Raw genomic sequence first — 20,361 nt, 5'->3', positions numbered from 1 at the left:
TCAAGGAACATGTTTGGGTCCAATTCTGTTTCTCATATACATTAACGATTTCCATCAATACATGCAGTACAGCACACTAAGACTATTCGCAGACGACAGTATTATATACAAAACAATAAACAACAAAGACGACACAATAAAACTACAGAAAGATCTGGACGCAGCAGCACAATGGGAAACAGACTGGCTAATGAAATTTCACCCAGATAAATGCAACATTATCAGTGTTACACCAAAACGCAACAAAATACACCACAACTACACACTCCACAATCACACACTCGAGCAAGTAAACTCAAGCAAATATCTAGGACTAACACTAAAAAAAAACTAAAATGGGACATGCACATAAATAATATCACCGCAAATGCAAACAGATCACTAGGGTTTTTAAAGCGCAACTTAAAAATTAATTCACCACACATAAAAGCACACGCATACAAAGCACTAGTTCGACCCAAACTGGAATACTGCTCTTCCATATGGGACCCCCACACCACACACACACCAAATTCAACAGATAGAAAAAACAGAACGCAGAGCAGCAAGATATGTTCACAACAAATATCACGACACCAGTTCAGTTACAAACATGATACATCAACTCAACTGGCCAACACTACAGACACGACGGCTACACACAAGATTGATACTTTTCTACAAAATAATACACAATATAGTTGCCGTCGAATACCAGACCATACTCATACCAGTAGACCACAGAACCAGACACTCCAATCCACACTGCTTCAGACAAATCTCTGCTACAAAGGACACATACAAATACTCATTTTTCCCACAAACAATAACACAATGGAATCTCCTCCCTGTAGCAGCAGTACAATGCACTACACTCGAGGACTTCAAGGCACATATTTCCAACGTAGCCCTTGAAGCCCTCACAAAATAGTTCTGCACACACCTTTTATCTATATACTAAAAAAAAAAAAAAAAAAAAAATCACAAATCTAATCCTTTCACACCCTTGCACCCCTACAGGTCCCCCGTGACATAATCGTCATACTTTGACGGCGTCCCGTACACATAAGAAGAAGAAGAAGAAAGAAGAAGTATTATTTGAAAAAATGGTTTACAAACATTGCAAGATGAAGATGTGCCAACGCAATTCTATTCTTACTGCTGGGCGTTTGAATGAAAATACACAATATTCCTGCATGTAAAATGTTATGGCGTTAACGCACAAAGATAGACATCCAACGCACAAAAATTGATATTATGAATGATTATAAATCATGGTCAATTTCGCCCTCATGTCATGATCATCTGATCATGATGAAACTGCATATACCTGGCGGACGTTTGGTGGGAGTTTTAACCATGGCAAGTTTTTTCGAATGTTTGCTTCGATGTCGGGATTCATCATGAATTAAAAATTGCACTTTTAAACACAAGAATCTTCAACAACACAACAATCATGATGTGGTGCTTAATTTGCAGAACACCCCTTCGTTGAAGTCTGCCATGTTGGATGATGAGGAAGTGAGAAATGTAACGCGCTATTGCATTGGCTAAACCGTCACGAATTTGACCAGTCAAATTAGTCCACACAAAATCGGGTTGGCATTGATTTGTTTATAAATGGCCGCCGACAGGTGATTGTTGATGTTGAACGAAAAGTTGATAAAGCATTTTGATCTCTGAAAATACACATATGTAGTTTTATACGTGCGGTATCAAATTTGCAAAGGTAAGAATTTATAGGCCCAATAGATATATCTGAGCAGCGACAATGAATATTTACATTTAACTAAAATTGCATACCATAGGATGCAATCCATCATCACAGTACTGATATAAGCAAAATTGTAAACATGACGAAAACAGGGTCCTGACGAATTTAGGGCACTTGACCATATATGATTATAATCAGGCCGTTTTCTTATATGTCCATATCCTCACATGACTGTTTTGGGCGACTTTATTAACACTTGATCAGTGAATTTTCCATAGTGTTATCATATTATCTGATGCAAATAAATCTTACTGTATAGCTAAAGAAATGGGCCATACAAAAGTTCCCTAAACACAAATAGACAATTGATGCACATATGCAATGCATTGGACTAAATACAAAATATAATCGAAAAAGATCATTGAAAGTCATTTCAAAGATATTTTGACATAATGAAAAACGGTTTTGATTATATAAAATACTAAAGAAATTTAGATATGTTTAATGGTAGTTTCAACACTGCATGTTTAAATGAACAGTGTATAACATTATGTATACATAACAACATATAACTTACATGCTGATAATTTCTTATTTTTATTTAAAAAAGATATAACATTTTATTTTATTGAAAATCATTTCAAACCTCATTTTCCCTTGATACAGGTAAAGTAAAAAATTGAGAATGGGAGAGCTAGCTACGAACCCAGACCAGGTTCTGCAACATGTGTTTAAGCAGTATGATGCTTCCTGTAAAGGAGAGTTAAATGCCATACAGATACAGGCCCTCCATGGAGACCTGCGAGTCGGCGGTATCAGCCTACCACAGGTAACACCAATACATCTATGTAATGTTTGAATATCAAGTCATTTTACAGTTGTCAATGTGGTTTTTACCCCACCCTGATGACAGTTTTAGTTTTACCCAAATTGAAAATCTGCTTGAAGTATATTTTTGGTTTTTGTTTAGAAATAAGTATTATGATTAATAATGAGTTAAAGATGCTCCACCGCTGACAAATGGTATTTTTCACTATCAAAAAAAGGAGCAGACGATTTAGTATTTTTCTTCAGTTACAAAAGCTACTTACTTTACACCATTACCACCATTGGAAAGTTTGAGCTTCTAATTTTACTTCAAGTTAAAAATATAAAATATAATTAATTGCATCACGAAAAAATTCCGTGGCACTATATCCTATATGAAATGAAGTACTGATTGCGCGTGCACCAGAAGTAAAGTAAATTATTTTATATTATCTTTTGTGTTAATTATACATATATACACGATTAAACACTAATTATTGTTCAAATGATGAAGATCATTTATGCTCTGTCGGTGGTTGAGCATCTTTAAGATATTTGTACTTTTTTCAACATTAATATACATTAATGATCAGGAAAATTATGTTAGAGGAAATGATTTAAATTTTGTGATGGATACTTAGACCTATTTATTTATCAGAATTGTTTTAGTTAAATTGTCTGTTTTAATGACTCTGGGGTGTTTTTTTTGGTCTTTTTTTTTAATAAAACCAAATAAATGTATTAAAGAGATGTGTAAGCAATGAGTGATTCAACTTCTTCTTCCATTCTAGGTTGTAGAGTCTATTAAGTATGCTTGTGTTGGTGACCATTGTCAGCCGTCAGAGCTAGTTAACCTGCTACAGGAAATGGACCGACGGTATTACCTAATACAGGACTTTCGCTGGGAGTTCTCAATGATTGATCGGCAGCAGAAGGACACTATAACAGAGGAAGAAGCTAGGTATATAAAACATTCTAAAATAGATAAATAGTGTAGTTTAGGAACCTTATACCAGGAAATACACATTTGTCTTACATTCAGATGATGAAATACAAGATGCAGCAGAAGCTAAGTGTTTAGATGTCTGATGTTTTACAACAAGCCCTTGAAGATTATCCTTTGGTTTGCCATCCTCAGTATTCCAGGAGTTACTTATAATCACTGTATTGATATCCATGGCACACCTGGACTATGTAATAGTGAAACTGAAGACATTTAATGAGAAAACGTACCAATCACAGGCCTGTACAGATTGAGACTTCCTTTGAAGATTACAGAAATTTCTGTTTTAATTTGATATAGTCCAGGGAGGGATATAACGACAGTGATTGTAACCCCTATGATATTGAGGATATTCTGGTTTGCAAGTTTGTGACCCTCATAGGCTGTTTGCCACAGCAGAACTCTTGCAATTACTTCTTCAGGTTTAGCCTTATTCTGTTTGTTCGTTGAAGATTTTTGTCTTATGTAGTTCCCTGTAAATGATTTATTGCCTTCAGACATAATTTAAGCATGGACAAAATTCAATGATGATGAGAGTTTCAGTGGCTAATTTAAATTAGCAAATTTTCAAATTGTTGCACTTTGTCATTATATTAGCATCTTCAGTAATAAAAATTAGCATGATTCATTCGTTTAACAATTCAGTCATGTTTAAAATTGCATCTTATCCAAAATATGGCACATGCAAGAAATATATCTGATTTAAGTGACAAAATGTTGTTGGTATATGGTACTCTGGTGGCTACCATCAAAACATGATATTTTCTGAAATGACCACACAAAACCCCTTACCTTAATCCATATATGATATAAATTTCAGGTGGATGGTACAGACAGTCCATGGGAAGTTCTTCTCTAAAAGGAAATGGGAGGTTTTCATAAAATCACGAGCTGTTCCAGGAAGTGGAGTGTCGTTTGCAGAGATTGAAGTTCTTCTGTGCAATATTCCAAACCGTGATGAAAGTAGAGAGGAACAGCTGGAACAGGAGAGGGAGAGAGAAGGTTAGTATAGTTGAAGCAGGAGAGGGAGAAATCTCTAAACAGAAATCTATCGGGCAATGTACATGTAATGGATTCAAGTGATCTGCCATATCAATCTCCATATACTTATAGTTTCATATTTGATATTTTATTTATTCAGAGAGGTATATCACATTTTATTACATTTTTCACAGTGAAATGTAAGGTTTTACGGTGAACATAAAAGTGATACACTTCACTCAAGTGTAAATATCAATTTTGATATTTTCACTCACTTTTGACCAATCGAAATACAGCATTGACAGTGAAAATATCATTTTGATTGTTACATCATTAGTTTGTGCACAAAAGTGACGTGATAGTTTTTGTGTAGAAATATGATGTAATGCTGTAAAAAATGTGATGTAATAATCGCAAGGGTAAATAACTCTGTACGATGGCAGATAATCTTTGGCGGAGCTAGTAGTGATTGTCTTCTGTAAATGGAAGCAAAAAAACAAATGTATTCATGCTCATGAAAAATATCAAAGATTCCACCTCACTGGATGAAAATATAACTGGTATTTATCAAGAAACAAGGGATATCCTCTATATAATTGTGCCATGTTTTATTTTCTAAGTCACCTAGTATAAAGTCTTATTTGATATCATGAATTTTCTGACATATTTAGATCGACTACGCAGACAGAAACTATTGGAGGAAGAGAAAGACAGACTGAGGAAACAAAGAGAGGATGAAAAGAGAAGGCTGGAAGAGGTAAATACATGTTTTTAATACATGTATACATGTTGTATACTTTGATTCAAAACAAGTTACGTATGTATGATTAAATAAATTACAATGGAAATTAAGGATTTATTTAAATGAAATTTGAATACAATGTACTCTGAAAAATTGCTGCCATATAGAATCAAGAATACTGTCTGTTCTGAATGTGTCCCGCATTCAATTCAATTATATTCCTTAATCAGCCAAATACTGTTGAAATTGTACTTCATAGATTTAATTGTATCATAACAATTCAAGTGGACTAGCCTCGTTACTATAAAAATCAAAATTATCTTATGCAGCTTTATTTAAGAAATATCATTAGAATGTGTTTAATAGAAAGTAAATTAGAAAAAAAAAATTTGACCCTCCACTATACAACCCCATAACTCAAAATGGTCTCACATCTTACATGTTTTAATTTCATATCATATTATGACTGCAAAACCTCAATGTGAAGATAAACAAAAAATAAAACTGATCGATGATGGCTATCAGAGGGCTCAAATTGACACCCTCCTGTGTATATATCAGTCTTCAACTTTGATGAGGAGATAATCTAGTTAGAGAACTCAACTGAATAAAGTAGAATGAGGAGATAATCTAGTTAGAGATCTCAACTGAGTAAAGTAGGAAGGGGAGATAATCTAGTAAGAGATCTCAACTGAGTAAAGTAGGAAGGGGAGATAATTTATTTGTATAACTCAACTGAATAAAGTAGGAAGGGGAGATAATCTAGTTGTAGATTATCTAGTAGGCAAACTTATCTAAAAAAAGTAGGAAGGGGAATAATTCATACCTTGTATACAATATGGTATGATAACCAGTCTTCAGTTTATGTTCAAGTTGATGATGTAGAGATATTTCTAATAAAATTGTCAAAACCTGTTCATTTCTAATAAAATTGTCAAAACCTGTTCACAAATTTATTCCATGATAAATTGTCAAAACCTGTTCACAAATTTATTCCATGATAATTTATGTGCAGGAAAGACGAAGGAGGGAACAAGAAAAAAGGAAAAATCTGTTAGAAGATGAAGGTAAGATTTAATAAAAATCAGTTTTACATATTATACAGATGTATTTTTTGATGTCTTAACAATAACCAAATTAAATGTAATTATGTGTAATTTATATATCTGTAGAAAGCAGATGATATAGCAGTTTTTATTTATATTCTACATAAGTCTTTTTATAGTTTCATATTCAATATTTCTTACCATTTTTTTAGTAACATATTTCTCATACAATTCATAGTAGAATAGAAATATATGATGGTGGAGGCAGGGATGTTTTTTGTGACAATACAAATAAAATAAGTAACTTCTATCAAAATGGATGAACAAGAAAGAAGATTGACAACATAGTTCTTTGATATTGTTATATCTTTTCAATATCACCAAAAAAAAAAATATTATATTTTCACATGAAATTTTACACCTTTAATTTGCTATATATGTACTGATGATAACAAAAAATAGGAATAGGAATGACTTTGAAGATTAATGTATATAAGATTAATAATTGAGCTACCAATATAGAAAGAATGATTAGACAAATCTTCACTTAAAAATTACGAACTGCTAGTTTATAAAACCTGGTTATTACATTGTATCGGAAATAATTGACATTTTGTATTTGTTTATCAATTAATGATATGATTCTGCGACTGAGTTATGATATACTAATTATCAGAAAGGATTGATTATCTAAGACAACCCCTGAAACCACACACAGAACAATCATTGGATCAGAGAGGTATATCACATGGGCCACATTAGTTATAAAGGCCAGACTTTGTGTGCTAGTTTACATACACAGATGTACTAAGTGTTAAATGGATTGTCTCCCCTTAAAAATCTACCAAGTATCGCTCCATGACTTAATATAACCTGTTAACAAATCAAAGAATCAACTGTTAGTGCCGAATGAAGAATTTTCCTTTCTTCTATGTTAATTATTGAAAATGATTTGAGAGAACACTGAATTTCTTGATTTGAAGGGAAATGAAACTGACCTTTAAAAGAAGATAAAAGTCAGATACATTATGTTGATCAGATACACCTTCCTAAATAATGATGTATAACAGAAATCCCCTTTCAGTTATCTTATTTATTTAACCTTTGACCTTATTTCTAATTCATTAACAGCTATAAGTTGGGGTTTTTTTCAGAACATCTTATTGTTCCTGTTTTAAGTCTATCAAACTAAATCTTACTCAGAAAACACCTAACTAACTCTATAGTATTAATGTTTGAAAATGCCATAAAACTGTTTAAATTTGTTTTTGCCTGCCAGGATATCTAGGAAAGCATTCAGAATGTGTTTGTGCCATGTTTATTCTTCTATCCGATATTCAGTTTGGTATTTCTATGTGGGAATACAATTTTCCCAGTCTGGATGACTAACACTTTGTTTCAGGATATGTTTGATATCTCTACCTGTTTTCCCACCAGGCTAGCTAACCCGAGTGATAAACAGTGACCCGGAGCGGTGATATTATAGGCACTACATTGTATGGTCTTTTGTACAGTGACACATTTGTCTAGTTTGATGCTATCACATAACAAGGCATGGCCTTCTTCACTCGTTTAGTGTTTACAGGGGACAGCAAAAGTTGTAAAAGAAATAAAATAAACTTCACCAGACAATTTAAATTTATATATTATGTCTGCATATTATTTTTGTCTTTGTTTCTTATTTGATGATATGCGACTGGAATTATAAACAGTCAAGCTCAAAGTTGACTGGACTATGGTGATACAATGTACTTAGAGTTATTAGAGTTAATTAAAATACATATCAAAGCAATTAGTGAAAATTTTAGCTAGGATTGACAAAATATCTGCATTTGTACAGAATCATTGAGTTAATATTAAATTGAGTTAATGTGATTTCACTATTTCAGCTCTCAAAAATCTTTCATTTCAGTCAATATATATTATGATATTCCCAATTTTTTAAGGCCTGTTATTTTTCAATAAAAAAATATAGCTACATGTATGTTATATTTGGCTGCCAGGAATTTTCTTTTTTCAAACAGATTGGGTAGCTATTAATTAAACTTATTTGAAAGGAAATTTCACATTAACATTTTCACATTGGGAAAACATATAAGAACACCTTTAGAATTGGAACACTAAAAATTCTGCTGTAATAATAACAACAAAAATATATATTTGGAGAAAGGGTTAAAAACATGCTCAAATAGCATCACTGACCAATCAACATACCAACATTAAATTCTGAAAAGTCACTTTATATTTAATTTTGTTTATTTCTATCTGTGAATAAAGATATTCTGTTTATGATGTTTTTGTGTTTTTGATGAATTAAATTCCTTTTTGTTTCATTTTAATTTCTTACTTTGATTGAGAGCAAACATATAAAATGTAGATTGAATATAGAATACTGGTATGCTTACTACACTGTATATGATATTGTGGTGAATTATCTCCCCTTGGATACAATTTACTGTACACTCTAGGCTTGTACACTCTAGGCATTTTTGTTTATGCAGAACAACTGGTCCAACTATCTGTAAAAGTAATTATTTCAAGTATAAATCTGGATGCCTCTGCATGTGATCATCAAATACCTTAGCTGATCAATGTGCAATGATCATGAATTGCTATAAGGTAGTCAGGTTTAAAAATAAATTTTTATTCTCTAACATCCTCCTGTTATCTTTGTTGGGTAGTAGTTACCGATATAAAGAAATAATATTACATGAAAATGGAATGAAATAATATATGTCTGTGAGAAATTCAATTCCATTAAAATGTTATGTGGCTGTTTATATAAACACAATTTGCATGCTAGATAGATAGCTTAATCATAAATATCAAGATATTGCTATGAAACTAAATACACAACACTGCTGTTCGGAATAAAAGTCACCAAATATAACCAGCATGAATGGAAAAATTATAATGTACGAGTGTGTGAGTGGGGATGTACGTGCTTATCTACATGTGTGCATGTGCTGAACAAAATATGTAAACAACAGATTGGCATTGTAACAGTGGAAAATGTATCTGTTGGGTATAAACAAACTTTTTGTGTTACAAAACTGGCAAAAAATAAACATAAACAGGTTATTACGATCCTCATTCCCCTTCTGTTTATGTACATGCTGCGTGAAAAAGGGGACGTACCTATGTTCACAAAGTGATGGACCAAAATAGGATGTTTATCTTCTGGTCAAATATCTCTCTTGTCTCAAGGAACTTTATCCTTAGAAAAAAAGGGGGAAAATAATAAGTGATTTCAAAGTTTTTTACACATACAGTAAAATATTTTAGTTTTTAAAATTATCAGTATGCTTTCCTTAAAAATATGATTTTGATTCGCTTATTACTTGTATACATATCCTTATATTGAGCTTATTTAATGGTCCATGGACGATTCATAACAGTATGTAACTGTTTTACATATCAGATGTACATGTACAATATCTATTATTTTTAGCAGTTAAGTATATGTTTTGAAACAAAGATTAATTTAAATTCAGTTCCTAGACATTCATTGGCCAAAATCAGAAATGTTGATTTACCTATTGGAATTCTAAAATTAAAAAAAAATGTTTGTAGTATTATAGCCTTAAGTCTGCTCACAATTGTAAGTAACTGATAAAGGTTCCCACTAGCTTTGTCCAGAGTTGCCAGTCCTTTATTTTCCTTGTTCTTTGTTGTTTTTGTCGGCCATTTGTTGAATATTTTCTCCTGGAGACTAAGTTATGTATTGCTGTATTTTCTACAGATTTGTGAAGTTTTTGTCTGTGATTGAACTTTAAAATTAATTATTTTCCTTCAATAGACGTGTTTTTGCGTTTGAATTCTTTATCTTTTCGTTTTGAAATATGCCAAATCTATTATACTCTTTTGATTCAGAGAGTTTTATGTATAAATGTATTGTAAAATACATTTGTATTTTTCTACAGAAATAAGAATCTATCCATGATTAGTGAACAGATTATTTTTTGATAACTCATCATTATTCAGGAAATAAAGGAAAATAACATTGTAGCAAATTTGTTAAGCTTATCTTGTTAAGGTATGTTGTTTTACTAAATTCACATAAATGTATGGACTGATATTTCTTTAAAAATTAGTTTTGTTGCAACTTTATGCTGAGCTAAAATTTCATATGTACAGTAGAAGCTTTTGACAGCTTCATAAAGAGCCATTTTATTTAAATGATGAATAACTTGATCAGATACAGTTTATTTTAGATGAAATGTTAATCGAAGGACGTTTTCACTGATCTGGGTAGTTAAATCCAATCACTGTTATCAAGAGGGATTTTTTGAAGGGTTTTCCATAATTTCTGTATGAATGTCTTTCTGAGTAGATGAGGAACACAAAATTTAATTAGATTGATAGAAATGCACATAGAGTACAGTATATCATACTGTATTTTAAAATATGAATTATTTACAATTATCATAAAGATTTACATATTTGTATTCATTAATTCTTTCATAGTTAGAAATTTGCTATATCATATTTTTAAATATGAATTATTTACAATTATCATAAAGATTTACATACATTATATATTTATATTAATTTATTCTTTCATAGTTACAATGAATATCTTTCTCCTGTAGATAGATAAAACATACTCCAGTAGATAGTTTTTATCAATTATCCTTTTATCTGATTATGTGTCTATTTGTACACTTTTAAAGCATGTGACTTGATATATTTGGTACAGAGCTTAGAAAGAGACAAGAAGAGGAAAAACGAAGATTGGAGGAAGAAGAGGTAGGTCTTGTTCTAGGTCTAGCTTCTATTTTCTTTTATTTCTGTGTTCCGTTTTCAAGCAGTCATACTTGGTCTTTAGGTATATGATCATTGTTTTTATGTTGGTACAGAAGAATTAAGAATATCACCAGAAAAAATATCTACTTAGCTGTCATATAGATCAAAACTTGTAGCTCAGAGGATGTCGTGGTTGATTGTTCTAATGATCAGTTTAATGTAATACCTTTGTTTTACTGGAGAAAAAAAGGAAAGCATATATATGAGCTCTAGTTAGTTTCCCTTTACAAATATATATGAAGCATTATCAATTGATTATTTCTCGGTATTTATTTAATAAATAGTTCCTTAGTGTGATGTTTTTAGTGATTTTAAAAAAGTGAATATCTAGCAGGTAACGTTTTTGTCGTATTTTCTTTAGGAACAACGAAGATTGAAAGAATTAGAAGAAAAACAGAGAGAGGAGGAGGAGAGAAGGAAGAGAGAAGAGGAAGAACTCTACAAAGATGTTGAAAACTTGGCCAAGGTCTGTTGGTGATTTAATATACTCTAACTTTAATCTGATTTTCTTCTCTTTTTGATATGTTTCCTTTGATTTATCATATTTATATTTGAACTTATTATAAAGCTGCACAAATTATTCACAATAGGTATAAATGAGTAAAATTCAATATGAACTATATGATATCAGCACATCTTTAAGATATGATTAAAAATGCAAAATTCGAAAATCTGATTTTTTTCTTGAAATGAAAAGTAATACACATATACACAATTAATGTACAACTGACAATGGTACATATTTCAAAATGATTCAGTTTGAAATTTCTAGGTGTTGTTGTATATTGTATAGTACTGTACTTGTACCTTATTATTTTAATGAATAAGCAATTGGCTGTAAAAATAATTGATAACCATTCTCTATAATATTTAAATTATCAATTAATTAAGCTTTATAATTGGTCTCTTCTATCTTGTCTGTGTGATTTATCCTTTTTTATCCTTTTTAGTGTAAATCCTTTAAAAAAAAACACACAAAAAAAACTCTATTTTGCCAAAGTTCAAGGTCATGTGGCCAGACTATTTTGGAGGCCGCAGTTTTCATTATAAAAAAAAATGCTGTTCAAAGTATAATTATGTACTTAATAAATGTATGTAATAAATATGTAGTTTTAAAATCAATTGTGACTTGTCATATTTTCAATGCTCTCACAGTATTGGTGTTTTCTCATTACAGCGTGCAGAGGAAGAGGAGAAGCGAGCTGCGGAGGAGCTCAGGAAACACAAAAAGGATGACGAAGAGAAAGAGAGGCTGAAACGACAACACAAAGGTTAGAGAAAACATTGTGGATGTCATAATGGACCTTCGATTAGGTCAATATTGTGTTATACCAACCTTGAATATTAACTGAATCAAAGGCCCTAAATTGTCATATAATAATTGCAGATATAGTATTTATTTTAAAAAAGGCTGGTTGTATGTAATTGCTTGAAATACAAATGTACTGCATAATTATTATACAAACAGAATGGACATGAGGAACTCTTCTTTCATTGATTGTTCATTGCGCACTATGGATTCATTGTCACAATAACAATATTGTTTGTAAATCAAAAATATCTGGTCTTTACTTGAAATATTCAAAATAGCCAACGGAAATAGGGGAAATATATCAGTTACCAACAAATCTAGATAAAGACCATTATAATAATGATGGTATTAAGGGAATAAAGTTTAAAGTTTATCTTTAAAATATAATCAAAGTTTATTTCTCTGTGATGTCAATATTTTAACATTTAAAGTCTTTATAATGTCTATTTCCCACAGACTTAAGGGATAAGAAACTCAGATACAACTTGAAGGTGGCCATCAAATCTCGAGACAAGTACCAGCTGGAGTACAACATCAGCGAGTTCAAAAAAGAAAAAGTCGAGGATGTTGACATGGACCTCATCAAGGCAGAAAAACTCCTCAAGGAGATTACTTCTCGAGATGGTAAGTGACAGCGTACCCTGTATAGACTCAGATTTTATGATGTTAGATATAACTTCAAATGAGGAGAGGATACAGCCTTACATGTAGTCACTATATCAAATGAAAGCTTTCATTGTTTTTAAGGAACAGTGGACAAACTGACCTTTTATCATTAAGCTGTTGAGGTTAATGTACATTCCAACCTTTATTGCCTTATATTGATAAATACCTGACTTTATTAGTGAGACATTTTGAGCAATGCTCATTGGTAGATGGTTCTGGACTGTGAATTTCTTGCCACAATAACAAATTGCAAGCACACCTAATATTGATGGTTGTGTTTCAGGACTGAAGAGAGCCATGACTAAGCGTGAGATTGAGGAGCTAGAGAAAGCCATTCAAACCGTCAAGAAACATGGATTTGAGGTACAACTTGCTAAAGAGCTGGCAGAGGCCAATCAACTGTTGGTACGCCTGCGGCGCCTGGAGCGTATCCGCCACGAGATTCTGGAGCTGAAGCAGTCAACTGTGGCAGAGATTCGCAGTTATCAGACACCACCATTGCTGGTTCATACCATCATGACTGCCACCTTCCTCATTCTGGGCCATAAGGAGAAAGAGACCAAGGTAAGAAATCATGACTGCTACCTTCCTCATAATTGACCACAAGGAGAAAGAGACCAAGGTAAGAGATCATGACTGCTACCTTCCTCATAATTGACCACAAGGAGAAAGAGACCAAGGTAAGAGCTCATGACTGCAAGGAGAAAGAGACCAAGGTAAGAGCTCATGACTGCTACCTTCCTCATACTGGACCACAAGGAGAAAGAGACCAAGGTAAGAGCTCATGACTGCTACCTTCCTCATACTGGGCCACAAGGAGAAAGAGACCAAGGTAAGAGCTCATGACTGCTACCTTCCTCATACTGGACCACAAGGAGAAAGAGACCAAGGTAAGTGATCATGACTGCTACCTTCCTCATACTGGGCCACAAGGAGAAAGAGACCAAGGTAAGTGATCATGACTGCTACCTTCCTCATACTGGGCCACAAGGAGAAAGAGACCAAGGTAAGTGATCATGACTGCTACCTTCCTCATAATTGACCACAAAGAGAAAGAGACCAAGGTAAGAGATCATGACTGCTACCTTCCTCATACTGGGCCACAAGGAGAAAGAGACCAAGGTAAGAGATCATGACTGCTACCTTCCTCATACTGGGCCACAAGGAGAAAGAGACCAAGGTAAGTGATCATGACTGCTACCTTCCTCATACTGGGCCACAAGGAGAAAGAGACCAAGGTAAGAGATCATGACTGCTACCTTCCTCATACTGGGCCACAAGGAGAAAGAGACCAAGGTAAGAGATCATGACTGCTACCTTCCTCATACTGGGCCTCAAGGAGAAAGAGACAAAGGTAAGACCAGAAATAAAAAATAAGAATGAGAAATTTTATTTTTTTAATGGGTTGGTTGGTTGGGTCATTTAAGGACAGCCTACTCTGTATGTGTTGTGTTTGTGAATGTCTGTATGTTTTAGGAGGTTGCAGTATGATTGTGTTGTGTCCTCTTGCAATGGTGGGCCCTTTTTATAGTACTATCTTATCACAAGAAGATTGGAAAATAGGCCAATAAGAAAACAAATGTCTCTTTATCATAAATACTTTGAAAAATGAAAATACAGGCTTTGGCTGCATGTGTATTGTCTGTCTGTTTATAGGACTGGAAGGCAGTGCAGGCGATGGTTGGTAAAACTGGTAAGGAGAGCTTGAAGCGTCGCTGTCTTGAATGTAAACCAGAGGCCATTCCTTTAGCTGCAGCCAAGCGAGCGAAAACACTTCTCAACAAGTTTGAACTGGACGAAGTCCGTGACGTGTCGGCCGGAGCAGCCACCTTTTATGTCTTTGTAAGTTGTCTGTCATATCAATAATTGAGTTATACCATTCTGCATAAAATGTATTATAATTAGTCCTCTGCTGATGAATCCAGAGTGGACTATAGTGTTTGTACCTGTGTGTCTATCTGTCTGTCTATCTGTCCATCAGTCCGTCTGTCTATCTGTCCGTCAGTCTGTCTGTGCGGATTTGGTTTCTAGATGATAACTTCAGAACGAATTAATGGATTTGATCAAACTTCACTGTTACAAAAAATAGTTTATTTATTGGCGACACTTCAACAGAATTTGTTCAAACTTCATACAATGATAGCAATAATAATAATAATCTGCCTTAGATTAGAAAATTTATATGACGGCAGGGGACATGTGCTGCTTGCTACACTTATTGTAAGCTTGTTATGTTTACATGATTCACATCCCTTATTGTCTTTAAGATAATTGAAACCTCTGTATGACTAAATTTGTTGTGACAAAATGACCTTAGGGCACTGGTAGAATTATGTACTGATAGCAGTGCTACACACAAAAGCATTCACTTTCAGAAGTAATTTCTTGACTAATAATATAATTAATCATAATATGACTGCTTTGGGATGGTGTTGGACCCTATATACATGTGTATATAGAGAGGATTAGAGCTAATCTAAATTAACTGCATATCTTATGTCCTCATGATGAAACTGGAATGGATACATGCATGTCCTCCCCATGAAATCCATAATATTTCATGGGGCTATTGGTATCTTACAGAAATTTCTGGTTTGAGATAATAAGATTATCTATATATTTTTGTTGAGTAAATCATCTTATCTTATCTTTCTTATTTTGTTCTTGGTCTCATTCATACCACACTGATAGTGAATACTGGGATAGGCCTAGGGTAGCTTAAATTAATAACTTGACAGTCTTTTTCACACACACACTTTTGACCTATCATTCTCCATACCTATTATCAAGGGCAGATAACTCTGTAATGTTCAATACGGAATAGTGACCTTCACACCTTACTGTTTTTTATTCTGTTACAGTCTACAACAATGATAGAGGAAGCCTTGGATCTGGCGGAGCAGAAGGCTGCTGCTGCTGCTGAGGGTTCTACATAGAACTCCTCATCAGGGCAATACCATAGTGTCTACTGGATCATAGAAGTGGAGCCATGTAGGGTGTCTATGTAGAGAAAGGTTACTAATCTTAGTGGGGTGGTATCTGTTTGTCTGGGAGGATTTAGGTGTAGTGCTGAAGCAAATTTGGGGAAAGTTGATGGGTAGTCAGAGACGAGTTTTTTCCAACAAACAAATTTGAATGAATCACAGATAAGATTTCCCATTCATAAAGATGGCTAAAAATGTATTACCACTGAAAACAAAAGAATCGCTACATTTTGTTTTACATCATATCAATATTAACTCTGGGAAGAATTAAAATCATGTGTTTATGTATTACTCTGATAATTTAACCTTCAAGGGTTTGGAGTAACCATTCAAACTTTACAAATAGTCAGTATGCTTATTAGTAATCTTGGCTAAGGATATTACCACAGTCCTATCAGATCAGGTCCTTGTCATATTTTTACCTGAGCAATGAAATAGGGAACATATATTATAAATTGTAGACTTTATTCATATCCGTCCAATCTTGGCTGCATTTTATGATATTATGGAGATATAAGATACATTTCTAGTCTAAAAACTTTTGGCTCAAGTCTGTGATTCAATCTTTCTTAAATATTTGTATTGTATTTAAGACTTTTTCATATGAGAGTATGTATAATGTGCTACTAAATAAGGTAAAGAAATGTTTCATTTGAGTACAATGTTTTACTGACGTCATAATTCAGGAGAGGTCATATAACTCTTGTAACTTCAAAAAAAGGCCTTTTAATCCAGGCACTTGTGCAATAAACACAAGTTTGTTTTCTTCTGACAGACTGACACAAGAAGATAAGAAAGAAATTATTTTACATAATCACACAGTTATGGATTGAAGTCTGACACCTAAATACTTTTTAGATGTAAGGCTAAAGTTAGAAAACCAAAAATAGTATTAAGCAAGAAAAGACCGAGTTGAAAGGGGAAGGCCAAAATCAGATATTATGTATAATTACTCTGTAAACAACTACACAAAAATGAGGCTAATCCTTGCTTCACAGATTTGACAGCTAACATCAAAATATTGTGAAGCTTTGTATCTGAAAAATATAATCTAGAGCCTGTTTTTAATTGGACTCAGATGTGCCCAGTATTAGATATTTGTTAACAAAGTGCTGACAACATGACTTTAATGCCCTGGATTTCTGTAAACAAGGTTACTACAGTTACACAGTGTGATAACATGTACATAAGCCTGAGATCTGATGATGACAGACACTGTGTTTATAGCTATAATGGTTAACACATGCTTGGTGCACTTCAATGTTGATCTATTATTAGCCGTCAAAGCAACAAAAAACCATGGAGTTCATGGACATACAAATACTACCATGATGACGCTTAATCTGATTTCCTATGCTCAGCAAATTGCACCATGCTTCCAGGTTAGCTAGTTTCATACACAGTCTGATTAACATATAGGGGTTCTTAGGTGGTCAAGGGGTCAGTCTGGTTAACATACCAAAGCCCTTACGTGGTCAAGAGGTCAGTCTGGTTGACATACAGGGGTCCCTTAGGTGGTCAAGGGGTCAGACATCCTATAGTCTGGGTAACATATAGGGAACTCTTAGATGGTCAAGAGGTCAGTCTGGTTAACATAACGTGTGTCCTTAGGTAGTCAAGGGGTCAGACATCCTATCATCTGGTTAACATACAGGGGGTCCTTAGGTGGTCAAGGGGTCAGACATCCTATAATCTGGTTAACATACAGGAGGTCCTTAGGTGGTCAAGGGGTCAGACATCCTATAATCTGGTTAACATACAGGGGGGTCCTTAGGTGGTCAAGGGGTCAGACATGATATCATAAGCCTGTAGATGCAATGTAAGCTCAAGGCTTATATTGGATAGTAATCAGGAAATGGTTTTAATGTGTTGGTTTCTCTTGATTCTCTGGCATTTCTCCACATAAAAACAAATGGAAATAGATGGTATATATAAACAAAATAAGTATATCATTGGCTGTAAGGTTGGCATATTTACTAAATTATAAAGACTATATGGTTACATGGTTAGCAATTTATAGATTTTCTGGTTAGCATATGTGTAAAAATTAGTAAGCAATCTATAGATTTTCTGGTAACCATACGTGTAAAAATTAGTAAGCCATCTATTGATTTTCTGGTTAGCATACGTGTAAAAATTAGTAAGCAATCTATAGATTTTCTGGTTAGCATACGTGTAAAAATTAGTAAGCCATCTAGAGATTTTCTGGTTAGCATACGTGTACAAATTAGTAAGCCATCTAGAGATTTACTGGTTTGCATACGTGTAAAAATTAGTAAGCCATCTATGGATTTTCTGGTTAGCATACGTGTAAAAATTAGTTAGCCATCTAGAGATTTACTGGTAGCCATACGTGAAAAAATTGTTAAGCCATCTAACGATTTTCTGGTAAGCATACGTGTAAAAATTGGTAAACCATCTAACGATTTTCTGGTTAGCATACGTGTAAAAATTAGTAAGCCATCTAACGATTTTCTGGTTAGCATACGTGTAAAAATTAGTAAGCCATCTAACGATTTTCTGGTTAGCATACTAGCATACGTGTAAAAATTAGTAAGCCATCTAGAGATTTACTGGTTTGCAAGCGTGTAAAAATTAGTTAGCCATCTAGAGATTTACTGGTTTGCATACGTGTAAAAATTAGTTAGCCATCTAGAGATTTACTGGTTTGCATGCGTGTAAAAATTAGTAAGCCATCTATAGATTTTCTGGTTAGCATACGTGTAAAATTTTGTAAGCCATCTAACGATTTTCTAGTTAGCATACGTGTAAAAATTTACACTTAAAAACTATAAAATCGGTATACATATTCTGTTAGCATGCAATTACAAAAGACTTTTATCTAAACTATTTATTTGTCGTCATGACTTGTGTTTAACTGTTGTGACATAGAGGCAGTTATTTTTTGTATTAAAGCACTTCGATGTTCAATATACATGTAATATATTTTTACAAGATATTTACAAAATAGTGTGAAGAATAAATGACATGTAGATCATGTCCCTACCCTTTGCTGGCAAGGGTATATTTTGTATTGAATTTGTACCTATATAATGTTTATCTCTAGAATCATATTTTAACATTATACAGGGCTGGTCTCTGTAAATCTTATTTCCTAATTATTATATTTTTCTATTCTTAACTAATATATACCATGTTTCAAAACTTTATATTTGTTATATAATTATTTTTCCTTCATCTGTATTATAACAACTGTAATTGAACATTCTTTATGATTGTTATTAATAAAATATCCATCAGTTTTTGCCACTTTTGTATTGGTTTCTGATATGTATATTGATATATAATCGTCGTCATATTATGTCATTTAACGTTTCCCCTGAAATGAAATAAGTGATAAGATTTTTTACACCTCATCATGTCGACCCATCGTACTGCAGGCGGGAAATATGTCTCAATCCACGTCATTGACCAATGGAGTTTATTGTTACACTTTCTACCTATCAAATTCGTTTTAGTCACTAATTTTACCTTTATCAGACAAACAACAGGCAATTTGATTGCGACAAAGTTTATTGTTTATAAAGCAAAATTCAGCCACTAAAAATGCATAGTTGTTTTTGTTGATAAACACAATTTACTCTCAGCGGAATACTAAATTCAGAATGGAAATGACATCAAGATGCTATTAGAAGTAAAACAAAACTGTCACAGTTCGCTAAAGGAGGAAAAGACCTTGACGTTCAATAGCTGAAAATATGCAAGGACGATACCTTGCTTTGACGAAACACACATTGTTCATGATATAGACTAATAACAAAAGTTTGCTTCAGCTTCAGAATCAATAAAATGAAAGGGAAACAAAAATATATATAAAATTGCTGAGGGATAAGAGAACCGAGGTATTCGGAAGAATGAACTTTTTTAGGTCACCTGAGACGAAGTGACCTATTCTAATCGCCTTTTGTCCGTCGTCGTGCGTCGTCCGTCGTCCGTCGTGTGTTCGTAAACAATTTACATTTTCGACTTCTTCTCAAAAACCGCTGAAGCAATTTCAATGAAATTTTGCACAAACATTCTAAGGCATAAGGCCAATCAAAATTGTGAATTATATTACCCCCACCCCCTAGGGGGCTGTGGGAGGGGCCAAAGGGGGTAAAATTGACTAAAATTTCAAAAATCTTCTCCACTCACAGATGTGGTAGAATCAAATACTCTTCATAGATAGAAAGGTCTCAAGGCCCTCTACAAAAAATGTGAAATACATGACCCTGGGGTCTCAGGTTTCCCCCAGGGGAGGGGGTTAAGTTTACTATAGTTTATATAGTGAAAACACATTTTGGAGCATTACTTGGTCATT

The 20,361-nt window shown here is 33.5% G+C and overlaps 1 protein-coding gene across 1 annotated transcript; it reads left to right on the top strand.

Annotated features, from left to right (window-relative positions):
• The first annotated feature begins 1,588 nt into the window (after positions 1-1,588).
• On the top strand, positions 1,589-19,508 carry LOC138325839 (uncharacterized). Its single transcript, XM_069271778.1, has 13 exons — positions 1,589-1,708; positions 2,360-2,522; positions 3,292-3,461; positions 4,324-4,505; positions 5,156-5,241; positions 6,242-6,293; positions 10,972-11,021; positions 11,440-11,544; positions 12,256-12,349; positions 12,847-13,014; positions 13,340-13,620; positions 14,713-14,898; positions 15,918-19,508. The coding sequence occupies exons 2-13, from the start codon at positions 2,379-2,381 to the stop codon at positions 15,990-15,992; spliced, it is 1,593 nt and encodes a 530-aa protein (XP_069127879.1). The 5' UTR covers positions 1,589-1,708; positions 2,360-2,378; the 3' UTR covers positions 15,993-19,508.
• The last annotated feature ends 853 nt before the right edge of the window (positions 19,509-20,361 follow it).

Source organism: Argopecten irradians, chromosome 6 (genome assembly GCF_041381155.1).
Source record: "Argopecten irradians isolate NY chromosome 6, Ai_NY, whole genome shotgun sequence".
Lineage (NCBI taxonomy): Eukaryota > Metazoa > Mollusca > Bivalvia > Pectinida > Pectinidae > Argopecten > Argopecten irradians.
The sequence above is the reverse complement of the archived record's forward strand: the minus strand, read 5'-3'. Positions and strand labels throughout refer to the sequence as shown.